The sequence below is a fragment of the Giraffa tippelskirchi genome, chromosome X (assembly GCF_054371585.1).
Source record: "Giraffa tippelskirchi isolate mGirTip1 chromosome X, T2T-mGirTip1v1.2.pri, whole genome shotgun sequence".
Taxonomy (NCBI): domain Eukaryota; kingdom Metazoa; phylum Chordata; class Mammalia; order Artiodactyla; family Giraffidae; genus Giraffa; species Giraffa tippelskirchi.
The window spans coordinates 18,854,125-18,873,670 of record NC_137289.1 but is presented as its reverse complement, the minus strand read 5'-3'; the positions used below and the strand labels follow the sequence as shown (position 1 = coordinate 18,873,670).

Here is a 19,546-nt window from a genome sequence, read left to right as displayed (position 1 = left end):
GAATTTGGGGGCCGTCTGGACAGAGACTGAGGGAAGGAAAAAGAGAGGTTGCGGACGACTCTCCTCTTCCTTGGGAAGAAAATTCCCACGGCCACTCCCGGAGCGTGGAGACCCGCAGGCGCCCACGGAGGCTCGCGGAGAGCGCGCGGGCGGCCCGGGGCGGGGCCTATTGCGCCGGAGCTTGGAGCGGCGCGGGGAGCGCTCCCGCAGACCTCTCGGCTTCCCGCGCGGCACCGCCCACCGCCGCGCCTCCGCCTCCTGCTCGGCCCAGCCGCCAGCTTCCTGCTCCCCAGATTGCCTTCAGCCCCCGCTCCAGCCGGCTCCGTTATGGCGGCCCGCAGCCCCAGCGTGGTGGTGAGCAGCCTGGCCCGCCAGGCCCGTGGCGGCGGCGGCCGGCCCCCCGAGCCGCGGGGCCGCAGTGCGGGCTTGGATCCGGGTGGCCCGGGGTCGCGGGAAGGGGGGGGCGGCCGCATCTTCCTGGTTTCGGCCGCGTGTCACCCCGGGGCGCTGGGGTGACGGAACAGCGAGGTCGGGGTGGCCGCCTCCGGGGAGCCCCGGGAAGGAGGGCTGCGTGTGGGAGGAGAGGGTGGAAATGGCGTTTTGGTTGACATGTGCCGCTGGCGAGCGTGCTATGGGGAGGGGCCGTGGGCCAGTCCGGGAATGATCTGGCGCGGTGAGGGTGGGGGCTTTTTTAGGAGAGGCTCTTCTCTGTAGGTTTGGGGTGTGGGAGTGAGGTCCTCAGGGCAGCTCCGGAGAGGGCCCCGGGGCAGAGCTAGGAAACACCCACATGGGAGGCATGTGGGGACTGGTATTTTCACTTAGTTCTGCAAACACTATGATGAATATTTCTGGGAATGCGCATTGCCTCATTGCATCCTCGCGGCAGCCTTGGCAGCGGTAACTATGCCTACACGCGTAGAAAATAGTTAACTGATATTAGGTAATTTTCCCACAGCCCAGAGGTAAGCCAGGCCTCGTAATCAGATATGCTTGAATCCCAATCCTTTGCTCTTTGATGTCTCAGGGGACAAAAAAATGCGAATTGGTTCTTACCTTCAAGGACATTGGTACCATAATCCGTCTCTGGTATCCTGTCTGCAACCTCATTGGTTCTTGTTTCTCCGAGAAGCCAAGCTGCTCCCTCCCCTTGCTCTCCCCTTCTGATCATGCTTGCTAAAAGAGCCAACCCTCTGCTGCTGCTGCTAAGTCGCTTCAGCCGTGTCCGACTCTGTGCGACCCCATAGACGGCAGCCCACCAGGCTGCGCCGTCCCTGGGATTCTCCAGGCAAGAACACTGGAGTGGATTGCCATTTCCTTCTCCAGTGCATGAAAGGGAAAAGTGAAAGTGAAGTCGCTCAGTCGTGTCCGACTCGTAGCGACCCCATAGACTGCAGCCTACCAGGCTCCTCCGTCCATGGGATTTTCCAGGCAAGAGTACTGGAGTGGGCTGCCAGTGCCTTCTCCCAGCCAACCCTCTATCAATAGTTAAATGCCTTAGCCTGCATTGTTACTATTATTATTATTTTAACAGTTACATTATTACCTGTTGATTGTCTCTCCCACACAGGCAGGAATCACAGTGCCTTGCACGTAAGAAATTCTCAATGATTTTCTGTTGAATGAGTAAATTAAATAAACCATTGAGCCCTAAAAAAGAAAGGATTCTATTTCATATTAGGCCTTGTGACTTAAAGAGCAGTGCTCTTAATGGAGTCTACCCTGGGATCCTATCTATAATTGTCGTTACCTACCTATCCCTATTTAGTCCTCAAAACAACCCGCTAACAGAAGTATGATTATCATTTTACAGATGAGGAATCCTTGAATCCTTTTAGGCTCTAAATCTTTGAAGTTATTGAGAGGAGCTCAGACTCAAACCTAGGTCTCTATCAAGCGCCCTTGTGCTTAAATATGATGCTAATAGTACGTACTCAGCTATTTTTATTCAGTTGCTGAGGAGGTTCATTGGTTTTAAGTTTTGAGGTCCAATGCTTGCCCCAGCATACAGTGAATTATTTTTGCTATAACTGGCTGTTAGTTTTGTTTGGACATCAAGATATTCGTTGTGTTTTTGGTTTGCAAATTCCTGTTCCCTTTTTTATTTCCTTCCCAGAAATTGTTGGCATGTTAGCAATAACAAACACTTAAATAGTGCTTGTTACTGGGGTTTCCCTGGTGGCTCAGACGGTAAAGCATCTGCCGGCAATGTGGGAGACGGCGGGTTCGACCCGAGTCAGGAAGATCTCCTGGAGAAGGCAATGGCACCCCACTCCAATACTCTTGCCTGAAAAATTCCACGGACTGAGGAGCCTGGTAGGCTACAGTCCATGGGGTCGCAAAGAGTCGGACACGACTGAGCGACTTCACTTTCACTTTCAAATACTGCTTACTATATGCTGGTTACTAAGCCCTTTAAACATATTAATTGGTTTGATGTTTATTTAAAAAATTTACCTGTCTCAGAGAGGTTAAGTAACTTTCCCAAGATGACCCAGCAATACTAGAATTTAAATCTAAGCTATCTGGCCCCAGAGTCTGCTCTTAACCTCTCCACTTTTAAGTTCAAAGTGACAGTAGTAGGTATTTATTTAGTACATACTATGTCTTAGGCATTGAGGTAATTATTTTACAACATTATCTAATGTAAATGCCCTAAGAATACATAATAGATATTCCGAGGGAGACTGAGGGAGGTAGATAAATACTGGTAGGACCTTGGAGGCATAGATGGATGAAGTAACTTACCCAATATCAATCAGATGAAATTGACCCCCCAGATCTGCCTGGTAAGACCCATGCTACTTCTAACTATGTCTCTAAACTACCAGGATAAACTTGGACACACTTGAACAAAGAACAAGCTTCTGAATTTTTGCAGGTTATTATGAAGCATCAGAAATACATTATGTGGATAAAGTATGTTCTACATTTCAGGATGGTAGTGCTGGAAATGTAATCCCTATTAACTGGGCTTAAATCTTACCCTGCCAGATTTTCACAGAATTGATAAAATAGTGCTTTTTGGGGGTCCACAACACTACCATTTTATCAACAGGCTGACAGTGTAGACCAAAATTATCCTTGGTGACCACTGAGAAATGGAGTAGTTGAAATTGGCAGTTTCATTCTACAAATTGATTAATTAATGTGACATGCATCCTATAGATTCATCTTAACTTTTTCTGTGCATTGTTTATATCTAGGTATCACAGAAAGTCCGTAGGCAGGAGGTGGGAAAAAGACAAAAGGACCAACCAGATCAGCAGAGAAGAAGGGTCTTGGAGTTCTTTTAGCTTTCTGTAGTTCACTAGGCAGTAATTAGGCCATGTCATTTTTACCCCCAGTGTGAAGAGATGCTGAAGATGAAGATGTGAAAGTGCCCTCTTCTTCCTCTGTAATTGTATATTGTGTACATCAGTAAGATTTATATGCTGTAAAATTGTCAGCCACCATTGTTAATATCAATATTGAGACTAGATTGTTATTTCCCTACCAGTGGCTGCCAAATTTCTAATATTTGGAAAAATTTGCTACAAATAAGAATTCAAACAAACATTTTCAATTGCTGTGAACTACCATCTTCAGCACTGTGCTTCTGATAATTGATAGGCATATATTTTGCCCAGAGTTAACATGCCTGTTATTCTACTCTGCACACTGGAAAGGAAAGATGATAATGTTGGCTAAATGCATGTCCTTGTTCATGTAGATAGTAGTTATGGGCCTGCTTACAGAGAAGCAGGTAATAATTTATCCCTGAGTTGAATAGAATGCTGATTTTAATTCTTGTAAGCCTTAGATTCTTGTAAAGCTTTTAATTCTTTACCTATTAGAAGGGAGGGCAAGCAAGTGATATATGTAATTTATTTGTAAGGCTGATATAAAATTGGAAAATGAACATACTACTAGCTTAAATTATTTTCACATTTAGGAATAAATGCATCAATAGTTCATAATTTTGGTCTTAAGATACCCTGAGTTATCACAAATTATCCCAAGGGTATGACATATCTGCTTTGGTGTTTTTTGAGAGTTTTGAAGTGTCTGAATATAAAAGGTAAAAATATGCCACCTGGTCATTTCTGCCCATTCTAGAAGCTTGGAATTATTGTTGGTGTGTGCGTGCTAAGTTGCTTCAGTCGTGTCCAACTCTTTGAGACCCTATGGACTGTAGCCCACCAGGCCCCTTTGTCCATGGGATTCTCCAGGCTGCTGCTGCTGCTAAGACGCTTCAGTCGTGTCTGACTCTGTGCGACCCCATAGACAGCAGCCCACCAGGCTCCCCCGTCCCTGGGATTCGCCAGGCAAGAACACTGGAGTGGGTTGCTATTTCCTTCCCCAATGCATGAAAGTGAAAAGTGAAAGTGAAGTCGCTCAGTCGTGTCCGACTCTTGGCAACCCCCTGGACTGCAGCCTACCAGGCTCCTCCGTCCATGGGATTTTCCAGGCAAGAGTACTGAAGTGGGTAGCCATTTCCTCCTTCAGGGGATCTTCCTGACTCAGAGACTGAACTCCTGTCTCTTAAGTCTCCTGCCTTGGCAGGCAGGTTCTTCACCACTATCACCACCTGGGAAGTCTGTATGGTTGGTTACTAAGAATAAAATAAAATGTATTTTATCTATTACTGTACACCTTTTAATTCACATTTTAAAACTCACTTCCTCACTTCCATTTAGTCTTGTTTAGACCCATAAACATTGTCATTTTTTGATCACAAATAGACCTAAGCCATCCAGCTCACAGATGATGAATTGATGTTGCATGTGTTATCTTAGTTCTAGTTAATTTCCTTGCTTACTATAATTTTAGATAATATATCTTTGTAATTAGACATCTTATGTACAAACCACAACATTTTCATGTATGAAAACCATTATTATAGATGTGACACATATAATTATTAAGAATTTGTGGCTCCAGTTTTACTGGAAAATAAAATAATTTTGATAATTTATGATAGCAAAAGATTGACTTTGGTCCTAAACAAAAGATATATAGTAGTGTTACATTTTTCAGTAATCTTTCATATTAATAAAAGTGCCTTGTAGATGTTACCATTAACAAGTTTATTATAGATAAGTTAGAATTTGAAAGCTACCTTCTAAAGCTCTGAAGAGAAGCAGTCAGATTTCTGAACTGAGTAAGTGGTAAGTATCTCAGAGCCATTAATAACCTATCTTTTGGCCATTTCTGGCTGAACTGGGAATCATAGTAGGAAAGGTGTATCTGCAGAGAAACCACACTTTCATTTGTTTACCACTTCCAGCCCCTCCAGAGCTCTCCCCTAAATATTTTGGGGTTGGGCCCTTCCCAAAGCCATCCAGAAGCTTCTTTGTGAGCTTGAGCCATTTTATGTTCACATGTTGAAGCTTTAGCCCACCCCCCTCCAAGCAATGGTATTTGGATATGGGGCCTTGGGAAGGTAATTAGGATTAGATAAGGTTGTGAGGGTGGGGCATTGGTCTTTGAAGAAAGACACCAGAGTTCCCTGCCCCGCGGCCCCTCCTTCAACACACACATAGCTAGAAGATAGCTGCCTACAAGCCAGGAGAAGAGGCCTCATAACGGAACCTACTCTGCTGACACCTTGATCTTGGACTTCACAGCCTCCAGAACAGTGAGAAATAAGTTACTGTTGTTTAAGCCACCCAGTCTATGATTTTTTGTTACAGCACACTAATACAGTTCTTTTAGGAAGTGTTGGTAGTAACCACTGTCCTTAAACACACAACACCAAGCTACAAATAATAACATGTAATTTATACTCATATACAAAGTTGGGCATTTCTGTCACCTAGTTGATTTAGAAGGCTGTGCTAATTCGGTGCCAGAGACATGCCAGTCTAATTTACTCAGTTTGCAATTTAGGCAACAGAATATAATACTTTATCATATACTTTAAGCTTAATATTTCTTTAGGAGGGAGTCATTGGTGCTAGGTGACCTTGGGTTCCATTCATCTTCAGTGCGTATAAGCACTTTTGATAATCACACATTTGTGGGCTTGTGGAATTAGATATGGTACAGATTATAAGCTTTAATGTGCTGTATAGTTAGTTGTATATATAGATATCTTTTCCATTAGATTATGAACTCTTTGAAGTCTCTCGATTTATAATCATCTTTGTATCCTCCTACAAAATCTGTGGCGTAGTGCTGTAATCAAGGTGGATGCTGAATGCATTTTTATGTAATTAAATATATTATGATCCCTTCCTGTCAAAGTACCCACTGGTTTGTTAACTGATCCATATTAGATGGGGTTAATTCATATCAGATATTAATCAATTAATATTGAGATTCCCAGGTGGCTTAGTGGTAAAAAAATCCACCTGCCAAGGCAGGAGACACTGGTTCGATCCCTGGGTTGGGAAGATCTCCTGGAGGAGGAAATGGCAACCCACTTCCAGGCAAATATTCTTGCCTGGAGAATCCCATGGACAGAGGAGCCTGGTGGGCTACAGTCCATGGGGTGGCAAAGAGTCAGACATAACTGAGCAACTGAGCAACAACAACATTAACCAAATAACCAACATCAGATGAAACAAATAAGGGCTAATAAGATTAAAGACCGCCAAGTATATTTCTGTCTAGCTCTTCTAAGGATTGAGATTATTGGGCCTATTTAATATGAAGCTTTGGTGTTTGGGGTGATAAAAGCAAATTCCTGTTTATTGAATTATATTTTATGTTAATTCTTCTTAATAGTGATCTAGGTGCAAGCAAGGCTAATGAGTGAGAGTTTCATACCCTCTTAAGCTCCCATAATACTTCTTTATTTTTAAAGTAGTTTAACACTGTCTTATGGTTATTCCTTTATATGTCATGTTTCTATTACACTATAAGCCCTTTGAGGGTAGCGGTGTCAAATTTATCTAATCATCTCTAGTATGTGCAACATAGTATGTACTCAATAAATATTTGAGTATTGGCAATAAGAATTACAGGTTCTGAGTAAGGTCCTAACCACTTTAAAAATTGCTATTCTAATACATATTTGATCATTAAATATAAACTTTTAAAACTTGGATATTTTTTCTTAAGTGTAAAATTGAGAAAAATTGATGTTGGTGCCTTGTCATTAAAATAAATTGCTCCTTGTTTAACTTTATTCACAACATGCACAAGTGCACATATTAGTATAATGAACCCTCATGTAGTCTGCCCAGTTCTGACAAAATCATGTTTCTCAAATTAGGACCCTCATAAATATACCCCATGTATTTATAGTGAATTATAACAAAGTTGTGAATTTATGTCCAAAGTACCTCAAGTGATGCAGATTTTATGAATTCTTGTTTTTGCCTTTTGGAAAGAGTTATATTGATGTATTTTTTTTAATGCTTCAAATAACAAATCAGTCCTTTTATGCTGAATGTGATATATAAATCGAATAGTACTGATTGAAAATGAAACCTTTTGAATTAGAAAAACTTTTTTTAAAAAATTTCATTTTTCAGCTGTGCCACGCAGCTGGAGGGATCTTAGTTCCCTGACCAGGGATCGAATCTGGGCACTCAGCAGTGAAAGCATGGAGTCCTAACCACTGGACTGCCAGGGAATTCCCTGAGTTGGAAATGAATTTGGCATGTTGACAGAGAGAATTCCTGTTTGGGGATATATCCCTGCTGGTCTGTCTGTGTTAGACTGTGTGTCTGGGATGAACTCTGGGCAGAATTTACATTAGCTCTGATGGAGACAAACAAGACTCTTGAAGTTCTTGGGATGCATGCAAAACCCATAGCCAGATACTGAGCCATTTTCACAGAAGCGGTAGTCTTCTGTGAAAGTGTTGCATGTTTCCGAGTCCTGGGTGTGTCCTGGTTTATGCTTGTGACAGAAACAGTGAGTAACTGGGAGGAAGGGGTGAGTAAGCCTCAGGGAAGCCATTTTAGTGCTCTGGATCTTGATTTTAAAGCACTCTGAAATGGTACATTTTCATTCTTGGTAGGTAATAGCAGATCTAGTCTGACAAGCCCGACATGAATGTTTATCCTCTCATAGGATCTAGCAAGGTCTACCTCTCCTTTTCCTAAAACTTTCATTAGATTTCAGTTTATAAAATTTAGAAAAGCAGTACCTTGCTTGTTATGAAGCATTGTAAAAATAATACTCACTTAAAATACTCCTGTAGGTGTCACAGATGTCCCATTGCCATTCTTTTTGTAGTAATGTCTTCTGAAATAAGCCTGATGTGAATGTTGAGTGGATACATTAGTACTTCACCCTAGAGGATCTGGCATAATCTTTCTCCCATACCCAAAATAGGATTTTCCCCCCTGCGTATGAAAGTAATACATGTTTGTTTTTAAAACAAACCAATATTGACTTCAGGCTGCATCCCCAGCGAGCGCCTGTGCACTGCATGCTGCTGGACCTTGCCCGTGGACATGTCCCGATCCACCTGCCCAGATGACCACCAGCATCCTAGCCACAGCTCCAGACGGAAGTGGCGTGCAGCTACTACCAGTCTGACAGCACTTGAAACTCCACCAAAGTCTGGAAAACTCAGAGCTCGGGGGCCTGAAGGAAAGAAGACATGAACTTCAAATTTCTTAAAATATAATTATCAATTCTGTGGATAATAGATGCATCTTAAATATATATTTTTAAAATTTATTGAAAACCAAGCTACTTGTCCTTAAGCACCTAACACAGTGCTGACTGGAGCAGAAGATGCTCAACAGATAATAACTGACTTGGCAAGATTTAATTATGGTTTGACCATTATTTCTTGCCAACTGCCAAAGTTCATGTCTTCAGCTTCTTGAATGTGATTTGGAAGATATTCCATCTTGAATAAAATGTGAAACAAAATATTATAATTCTGGCTGGTGTCTTTGAATAAGCTATATTAGCACCACTCTTACCAATTGAGCTAACTGGCCAGGTGCTGAATAAGTTAAATATAACGCCGAATAGAAATTATAAAGAAACTATAATTTTTTTAAAAAAGTGAAATTGACAATGAGAAAAACCCAAGTCAAGATTAATGTGCAGAAAGTGGCAGGTCCCCAGTTCTTACAGTTGACCATTGTTTGGTATATTCTTGCATACCAACCTTTCTTTTTTTTCTTGTCTTCCTTTTATTTCTATTATAATTTTTTGTTTATAGATTTGGTTTTAATATATCTTGGAAAATTTCCCTATGCTTTTCATATATATGTATGAAAAGGCATACTACCACAACCAATTAATGAGGACTTGAAATTTTTAAAAAGCAATATATACTCATCGAAGACAATTTGAAATATATAGCTAAATAAAATCACTATAACTCCACTCCCCCAGATAAAGGTTTTTGTGATTTTATTATAGTTTTTCTGTGTGAATGCATTTTAAATCACTTCAGTTGTGTCTGACTCTGTGTGACCCTATGGACTATAGCCTGCCAGGCTCCTATGTCCATGGGATTCTCCAGGCAAGAATACTGTAATGGATTGCCATTTCTTCCTCTAGGGGATATTCCTGACCCAGGGGTCGAACCCGCATCTCTTACATCTCCTGCATTGACAGACAGCTTCTTTACTACTAGCACCACCTGGGAAGTCCTCTGTGTGTATAGGTTCATATATAAAATTTAGAAAGCTGTAGTCATAGTATATTTTACCACCACAGGTACCACATCATCAGTGTTATTAATATTTTATTTTCCAGGAACTGCACATACCAAGATGACCAATATGTGGTCCTACTCAAACAATCTTAGAGTGTCTAGTATGAAGGCTCCCCATGAGTTGATTATAACAATCTCAGACTTATGCAAGTGTGGGTTTTTAAGGAATCACTTAACTTCTTTGGAGGGTTTTTTTTCCCTACTGTGAGATGAGACTATTTTGATTTGAGTTAGGGAACATCAATTTTTCTTGTTCACTGTGATATTTTGACTTGTGAGACTATAGTGTATTAAACATTTTTTACTAAATTTTCAAACATGCAAAAGTGGAGAGCATATTAAAAGTATAATTGATCTCCATATACTTATCACCCATGTTTATAATATTATCAAGATTTTGCCATATTTGTCTTAGCTATTTAAAGTTTTTCTTCTCTGCTGAACTAAAGAAATTTTCATCTCATTCTACTTCTGTAATCTTAACTGTTCATCTCTGAAACATGTGGTTGATTTCTTCTATAACTACGATTCATTGTACCTATGAAATTACAGAAAGTTCTTGGCCACAGTCCATAGGGTCACAGAGTTGGAAACAACTGAAGCAACTTAGCACACATAAGATATCTCATAATATCTAAACTTCTGTGATAGGCTAAGGTTTTTAAACATCTAAATCCAATCAAGTGTTTGTATCCTGAAATGCTCTCATGAACACAGCTGTATTTCTTTTTCAGATTAAAGATGATGAACCAGGTTATGACCTAAATTTATTTTGTATACCCAATCATTATGCTGAGGATTTGGAGAAGGTGTTTATTCCTCATGGACTAATTATGGACAGGTTAGTATGATTTCAAGTTGGAATTTTGTCTTTTCTTATATTAATTTCTAGTGTCAGCAACTGTTTTAAGTAGTTGATATTTGAACATAAACTAGGCCAGCTTTTCACATAATTGATGCTTTCTGTTTTAGAAGCCCTCTTGACAAAAAAGGGAGGGAAGGAGAACTTATGAATAATCCAGTATAAGTCATGGTATACTGGGAATTTGTATGGAGTAGAATAAAGTAAATATTGAAGGGAAACTGGAAGAATGAACTTTAGTCACAAAGTCTTTGATTTCTCAACCCTGAACAGGGTAATGAACTGGGGCTCAATCATGGGAAGGCAAGGTCATATTTTGATTATTATGCACACTAGCTTGAAAATTTTCTGTTAAATGAATTGCAGTGAAAAACTTCACTTTATTTAAATGCCTGCCTTGTGTGTCTGGCTGTTCCTTTTTATTCTAAGATTATAATATCATTATTCTAGCTATATTCTAAAATATTCTAACTCTAGAGGCTTAAACATGAAGAGTAAAGTTCTCTCAGTCTCCTGTATACATTTCTTCCCTACTCACTGCCTATGTATGCATACCATATATTTTAACACATGAGTATTGCTATTGTATAGATCTACAATTTATTGGACATTTTTTCAGATTAGTACATCTGGAGCTGTCTCAACCTTTAAAATATATTTAAAGGTTGCATGGCATTCCACTTTCTGGCTGTACCATAATTGATATAACCAGTTCCTTGTTGATGGATGCAAGATGTCTCCATGATTTTGCTTTTACAGATCATACTAGAAGGGAACATCCTTTTACAGATATTTGGGCAGTTAACTTTATCCATGGGGAAATTTTGGGCCAAAGGGAAAGTATTTATTGAATGTTTTGATACTGTCAAAGTATCCTCCAGAAAGTTATATTAATTTATACTCCCAATGGTATATGAGAGTGCTGTTTTCCTCACCATCTCTTCTAATATTGTATTATCAGAATTTGCCAGTTTGATAGGTGAAAATTGTATCTTATTTTAATTTGCTTCTTTAAAATTTTCATGATAGATGTTATAGTACACATGGATTTTGAAGGGTTTTGAAATTTTTACCTTCGCCTTATGAGCACAGATAGACTTCATGGAGACAGAGAATGTGTTTTGTGGAAGTTTAATCCTTTTTTTTTACATTTGTAATGCGTTGATTTTATTTATTTATTCATATTTTTTTGAACTTATTTATTTATTTTTATTTTTAATAAATTTATTTATTTTAGTTGGGGGCTAATTACTTTACAATATTGTAGTGGTTTTTGCCATACATTGACATGAATCAGCCATGGGTTTACATGTGTTCCCCATCCCTCTGGGTCATCCCATTGCCCCAGCCCTGAGCATTTGTCTCATGCATTGAACCTGGAATGGTGTTCTGTTTCACATATGATAATATACATGTTTCAATGCTATTGTCCCAGAACGTCCCACCCTCACCTTCTCCCTCAGAGTCCATAAGACTGTTCTATGCATCTGTGTCTCTTATTCTGTCTCGCATATAGGGTTATTGTTACCATCTTTCAAATTCCATATGTATGCATTAGTATACTGTATTGTTGTTTTTCTTTCTGGCTTACTTCACTCTGTATAATGGGCTCCAGTTTCATCCATCTCAGTAGAACCGATTCAAATGATTTTTTTAATGGCTGAGTAATATTCCATTGTGTATATGTACCACAGCTTCCTTATCCATTCGTTTGCTGATGGACATCTAGGTTGCTTCCATGTCCTGGCTATTGTAAACAGTGCTGCGATGAACATTGGGGTACACGCGTCTCTTTCAATTCTGGTTTCCTCGGTGTGTATGCCCAGCAGTGGGATTGCTGGGTCATATGGCAGTTCTATTCCCAGTTTTTTAAGGAATCTCCACACTGTTCTCCATAGCGGCAGTGCTAGTTTGCATTCCCACCAACAGTGTAAGAGGGTTCCCTTTTCTCCACACCCTCTCCAGCATTTATTGCTTGTAGACTTTTGGATAGCAGCCATTCTGACTGGTGTGAAATGGTGCCTCATTGTGGTTTTGATTTGCATTTCTCTAATAATGAGTGATGTTGAGCATCTTTTCATGTGTTTGTTAGCCATCTGTATGTCTTCTTTGGAGAAATGTCTGTTTAGTTCTTTGGCCCACTTTTTGATTGGGTCATTTATTTTTCTGGAATTCAGCTGCAGGAGTTGCTTGTATATTTTTGAGATTAATTATTTGTCTGTTGCTTCATTTGAACTTATTTATTTTTAATTGAAGGATACTTGCTTTACAATATTGTGTTGGTTTCTGCCATACATCAGCATGAATCAGCCATAGGTTTACTGACTTGAACCTCCTTTTTTTTTTTTTTTTCTAAATGTCTGTCCACTCCCCTTGGCTTGCAGGATCTAAGTTCCCTTACCAGAGATCAAACCCAGACCCTCACCAGTGAAAGCATGCACTCCTAACCACTGGACTGCCAGGGAATTCCCATAAAGTTTAAATGTTTTTTTTTTAATAATATAATTTAATTTCTATTAAATTATTGATTTTAATTTCTGTAGGACCGAACGACTGGCTCGAGATGTGATGAAGGAGATGGGTGGCCATCACATCGTGGCCCTCTGTGTGCTCAAGGGGGGCTATAAGTTCTTTGCCGACCTGTTGGATTACATCAAAGCACTGAACAGAAATAGTGACAAATCCATTCCTATGACTGTAGATTTTATCAGACTGAAGAGCTACTGTGTAAGTATATTTCATACATGTTTAACATAAACATGGCATTTTTATTATATGTATCCTATATGTATCAGCTTTAACTGATTACGCATAAATTCCTTTTGTTTATAAATTTTATACAAGAATCAAAATTGATCTATATTAATAAATAAAAACAAAACTACATGGATTCTAAAATTCAGATTAACATGAATTTATTGTGAAGCAAGATGTTTTGCTGAAAGAAAAAACAAAACCAAAAAAACCCATGGCAGCTGTAGGATTTCCTATGTTTTGAAGCTCTTCAAACTATACTTATATGTTCATTTTACATGGTTACTGAGCTTTTCTAATATATTCCCTAGTACTTTATATCCAAGTGAATATTGTCTTTTTCAAACTAGTTGCCTTATACAGTTGCCAGTATTTATTTTAGTTTTTTTCAAACTTTTAACTTTGTATTTTGTCTTAGGGACATTTGCACTGTTGTGGTAGTTTCAGCTGAACAGTGAAGGGACTCAGCCATACATATACATGTATCCATTCTCCCCCAAAGCCTATATTTGTTTTAAAGTTTTTTGGTTTAGTTTTGGTTTTCTGGATTTTTAAAACCCCCTTGAGGAATTGCTCTTGGGACTTAGGGGATCCTCTACTTACTGGTGGCAGATATCCTCTCTGGCACTAGATTGACTTGCATAAGGAGGGTTAGCAGTTGTCCCTTAGAAAGCGTGTTGGAGTGCGAGCATTGTCAGCACATTGAAGAAACCACCTTTGAGTCACAGTCGCTCTGTCTGGGTCACACAGTCTCAAATGCTTCAGAATATTGACAAGGTAAGCATTACTGATGCTTGTGGGGTGAACCAAAATCCATGTCATCTTTTCACGTGCATTTCATCATCTGTATGTTTGATTTTTATTACTTCATACTGTTGCCTTTTTTCTGGTTGCATGTTGGCATTGTAATTCCTGAGAGTTACTATTTTCCTTAAATAATAGAATTTTTTCCTAGCTTCTTCAAGGATTAGAATGAATTTCCGATCTTTTCCTGTTTCATAAATCAGTATTGAAGGGCATCTTTGTAGAAACTCGCCTTATGTTTACACTTTCATTTGGAAATAAGGACCACTTATCTACATTTAACTTTCAACCCCCTTTCTTTTCGTTAATCATCTATTTGACCCAAGTCTTTGATCTTTCCCCCATTTTCATCAGTCCTGCCGGTGACTGGACAACTATTTAAGTATCATCATAGACAGTTTCCCTATCCTGTTAAAAATCTTTGTGCTCATATATCATGACATTACTTTGTCATTATCAACTCCTTTTAACTTGTCAAAGTCTCGCTTGAATTAAAGACTTGCTTAAATGCAAAATTTGGATTTTTACTTAACAGAAGTTGTTTTGCTGATTTACACTAAGATTTAATTCTAGTCAATATAACTGACTTTAATATGCTGTTGCTTAGAGGCTCACAGTCCAGGGCATAGTTTCTCTTTTTGATCTTCTTAAGAATCCTCCTGCCCACACACATACACATAAAAATCAGTTTTGTTACTTTATGACTTCTACTTCATCACTCTGGAGACTTGTGTGGAATGTTCTTTCTTTGAAAAGAAAGCTCATTAAAAAATGAAGGGAGTTTAATATTTTCTTTTTAAGTGTATTTATAGTCGTAGAGCAATTTGAAGCAGTAGGAACATTGACATTTTAATTCCGTTGTTTTGGCTACGCCACACAGCATGCAGGATTTTAGTTCCCTGATCAGAGGCTGAACTTGTGCCCCTGCAGTGGAAGTGTGGAGTCCCGACCACAGGACCACCAAGGAATTGCTAGTTTTTTCCTGTTAGTTTTAGATCTTAGAGGATTGTTAAGCTGAACTCCTCAACTGATAAAAAGTGTTGAAATCTTGAACATAATTAAAGCAAGCATTTAGGTAAATTTTCCCATAGAGAAAAAAATTATCTGTTCTATTTTATGTGACATTTTGTGTCGATTTACTACTAAACAATAGAAATTAGGAAAACCATATATACTTCGTTGATTTGAAGTAACATTTCTACCCTCTTTAATAATTCATCAACTTGTTGTGGAAGATATTTACATGTGCATATTATAAAACAGCTTGATATAATCGTAAAATAGACATTTAAAATTGTTTGTAGCATCGGTAACAATGATGTTAGTGTAATCTTCACCAGTTTGAAGTAGTGAATTAAACATTAACTGATCTGTACTTATCCTAAAGAAATGCTCCATGAACTATTAAATTTTCCCGGATATATGAACAGCCATAACAGTGTTAACACACCCTATCTAGTTTTTCTTCAGAATGAAAAGTAAATTTTTCTGATTAAAAAAAAAAAACTGTAAAAGAACATACAACCATAAAAAATTATAAAGGAATTAAATTCCAGTACCTCTTTTAATTTTAATATTTTGAAGAATTTTCTGTGTATACACACACATATTATAATTTACATACTTTTAGACTAGCTATTCAGATTTTTATTTGCTTCCTGCCTAGTTGAGAAATTGCCTAGGGATTCCAGATACCATGTTTAAATCTAAGATAGCCTCGATTTTAAGATTTACCACTACTTTTTGTACTGCTAAGAAAGAAGACACTGCCAGTTATAGCTGTAAATTGCTGGCAACTGTCATATGTCAATTTCAGGAGGTGTTAAGATGTATATATATATATATATATATATATATATATCCTTCAAAAATAAAATGTTATATATTCAGTGACCTTTTCTATCACTAAAGATCTATGATATTTAAAAAAAAAGCAGTTAAGTGTGCAAATGTGTTTTCTCTATTGTGAGTTCAATTTTGTAGTAATTTTTTTTACTAAAATAGTTTAATTAAAAAAATGAGACAGCCACTATGGAGAACACTATGGAGATTTCTTTAAAAACTAATACTACCATATGACCCAGCAATCCCACTACTGAGGATATACCTATGTCCATGAGATTTTCCAGGCACGAATACTGGAGTGGGTTGCCATTTCCTTCTCCAAGAGCATAATACTCTGAGAAAACCACAATTTTAAAAGACACATGTACCCCAATGTTCATTACAGCACCATTTACTATAACTAGGACGTGGAAGCAACCGAGATATCCATCGACAAGATGAATGGATAAAGAAGTTGTGGTACATGTATACAATGGAATATTAGTCAGCCATAAAGTCAGTTCTAGTGAAGTGGATAAATCTAGACCTTGTTATACAGAATGAAGTAGGTCAGAAAGAGAAAAACAAGTATCATGTATTAACATATATATGGAATATAGAAAAATGGTACCAATGAACCTATTTGTAGGGCAGCAGTGGAGATGCAGACATAGAGAACAGACTTGTGGACACAGCAGGGGAAGGAGAGAGGGTGGGACGAATTGAGAGAGTAGCATGGAAACATATAAATAACCATATGTGAAATAGATAGCCAGTGGAAATTTGCTGTGTGATGCTGGGAGCTCAAATCAGGTGCTCTGTGACAATGTAGAGGAGTGGATGGGTTGGGAGATGGGAGGAAGGTTTGAGAGGGAGGGGACATATGTATACCTATGGCTAATTCATGTTGATGTACAACAGAAACCCACACAACATTGTAAAGCAATTACCTTCTAATTAAAAATAAATACTTTTTTTAAAAAAAGAGGAAAGCCTCAGGAGGGAAAGTTGTCAGATGAGTAAATTTTTTGTGGGCTGTAATCAAAGGAAAAACTAGCCTGATTTGTGATGTGTTCAGACTAAGTGGCTTACCTTAAAATGAAATTGTTCTTAGGATTTTAAATCTCTCAGAAAACTTTTTTGAGTTAGGAATTATCTCAATGTGCATTTGGGAGGGCTTCGCTGGTGGCTCAGCAGTAAAGAATCCACCTGCCAACACAGGAGACACAGGAGACCCGGGTTCGATCCCTGGGTGAGGAAGATCCCCTGGAGAAGGAAATGGCAACCCACCCCAGTATTCTTCCCTGAGAAATCCCATGGACAGAGGAACCTGGCGGGCTACAGTCCATGGGGTCACAAAAGAGTTGGATACAACTAAACAACAACAACACATTTGAGAACAATGAGGGGCAGAGGGATTAAGTGACTTACCCAAGATCTTGCAGGCCTTTGATTTGAACCCAGGCCGTTAATTTTGTGCAGAAGAGTCTTACTTGGGAAAACTTTTTAACTGACTTGTATCCTCTGATATGGGCTTCCTATTATTTCTTCATCCGTTTTGCATGCAAAGACAATTCATTTTGCCAATTATGGGATTTTTCCTCAATTATAATCAAGATTCATAAAGCTGTAAGTTTCATTCTTAATCTTGGAGGTCACTTGATTAGTAGCTTGATTAGGCCAGCTGTTTAATACATGAAAGGTGCAAATTACTTATAGCGATTTGTTATTTGTAAGAAGCTGGCTTTTTGAGTGAGTTTGTTAAAGAAAAATGCAGAAAATATTGGAGTAGTTTCTTAAAGTATCTCTTCTAAGAAGAGGTCAGTAGCTTTCAGTCTGTATGTATTTAGTCAATTGCTTTAAGGTATGCTTTTTTCTCCAGAACAGTTGAAGTTTAAATGTAAAGTACCACTTTGATGTGGTCTAAAGCTTATCTTCTGTAAATCTATTTATATATATATATAAAGCAAATGAAGTGATTTATGCCTTTCTTCTGCTTATTGAACTAAGACCATTGGACATTGATGGGGGAAAGAATTTGTTCAGTTTAAATTGGCAGGAATGGGGATATGTACTGTCCACGGTATAAAGAAACTCTAACAGAAAGGTCAAAAGTGTACTTTCTCATCCTTGCCTGTGGATTTTTACTTTGATGTAGTCCTTGTTCGGAGAAGGCGATGGCACCCCACTCCAGTACTCTTGCCTGGAAAATCCCATGGACGGAGGAGCCTGGTGGGCTGCAGTCCATGGAGTCGCGAAGAGTCGGACACGACTGAGCGACTTCACTTTCACTTTTCCCTTTCATGCATTGGAGAAGGAAATGGCAACCCACTCCAGTGTTCTTGCCTGGAGAATCTCAGGGACGGCGGAGCCTGGTGGGCTGCCGTCTATGGGGTCGCACAGAGTCAGACACTACTGAAGCGGATTAGCAGCAGTCCTTGTTGCACAGCTTAGGTTTTATACAAGCACCCTGACTCATAGAACATGAAGGAAGTAGTCCCGTTTGGCCCAATGAAACCACAGTTGTTTTTTTTTTAATTGAGGGATTTTCCTGGTGGTCCAGTGGCTAAGACTCTGCACTCCCAATGCAGGGGGCCTGAGTTCAATCCCTGGTCAGGGAACTAGATCCTACATGCTGCAACTAAGAGTTCCAGTGCCACAGCTAAGACCTTGTGCAGCCATATAAATAAATATTTTTTAAAAAGAAAGAAAGTTTGATAAAATGGAAACACAGACACTAAGGGTATGTATTTGTAAACCCAAAGAGCTTCTCTGGGAATTTTATGTAGTGGACAGTGACATTCTGAGTTAAGGACAGATTGGGCTCTCCCATGCCAGTACCATCATCTCATGAAGGATGAAGTACTTGAGAGTCACTCAGTAATGAAATGTAGCAGGGAGACAGTGGGAACCTTGTCCTAGATGGGAATGGAGGGAGTGAGGGAAAATCCTCTGGTGGGGTAATGGATTCATGGTTGTCATTTGTATGTGATTTGGGAACATGTACCTGTATTCTAGCACAGTGGACTGTAACATTTTTCTTAAATGAATGTTCTGTTTTAGCCTGCGTTTTAAAAGTCTGTGTTTTCATCAAAGAAGCCTTAGAAGCTAAAACCCTTGGGGCAAACACGAATATGAAGATTTCGATCTACCAGAGCAGCAATGTCTTGCATACTTGGAGTTCTCTTGTCTGTTTCCCTATTGCCATCGCCTTTGGATCACAGGGTTTTTTCCATGATTTCATACTTTCCATACTTTTCAGTTCTCAGATCTTTCCTCTGTTCAAAAGGGTCAATTGAAGTTGGAGTGTAATACCAAATTACAACAGAAGATGTCGCTATTTACCTTGATTTGTTGTGCTCATTGACCGCTTCAGGTTTTACACACTTTGTTTTCTATTCTGTGTTTGAAACTCTAGGTTTTAAGTTAGTTAGAAAAAGAGATGGAGATGAGAAGTGATATGCAAGGGTTTTTTGATATTGGAAGTCATACTTATGTATCTTATATTAGTTTGCATCACTGTGTTCTGTTGGCCCATTTGTGTTTTTCAAAAACAACACTCCATCAAATATGGACATGTATATAGAAGCATTCGGCACCAGGCACACCTTGTTTTATTGTGCTTCACTTTATAGTGCATTTTTAAAAATAAATTGAAGGTTTTTGGCAGTTCTGTGTCAAGCAAG

The 19,546-nt window shown here is 38.9% G+C and overlaps 1 protein-coding gene across 2 annotated transcripts in view; it reads left to right on the top strand.

The window, feature by feature from the left end:
* Positions 1-284: 284 nt before the first annotated feature.
* The window catches only part of HPRT1 (hypoxanthine phosphoribosyltransferase 1), a 33,075-nt gene continuing 13,813 nt past the window's right edge, over positions 285-19,546 (top strand). The window contains exons 1-3 of one of the 2 annotated variants that reach the window (XM_081567078.1): positions 285-354; positions 10,351-10,457; positions 13,022-13,205. In XM_081567078.1, the coding sequence (XP_081423204.1) occupies positions 328-354; positions 10,351-10,457; positions 13,022-13,205 (318 nt within the window). In that variant the 5' untranslated portion in view covers positions 285-327. Of the gene's footprint in view, positions 355-9,719; positions 9,805-10,350; positions 10,458-13,021; positions 13,206-19,546 lie in introns of those variants that run through there. The other variant, XM_081567077.1, reaches the window with a different exon arrangement.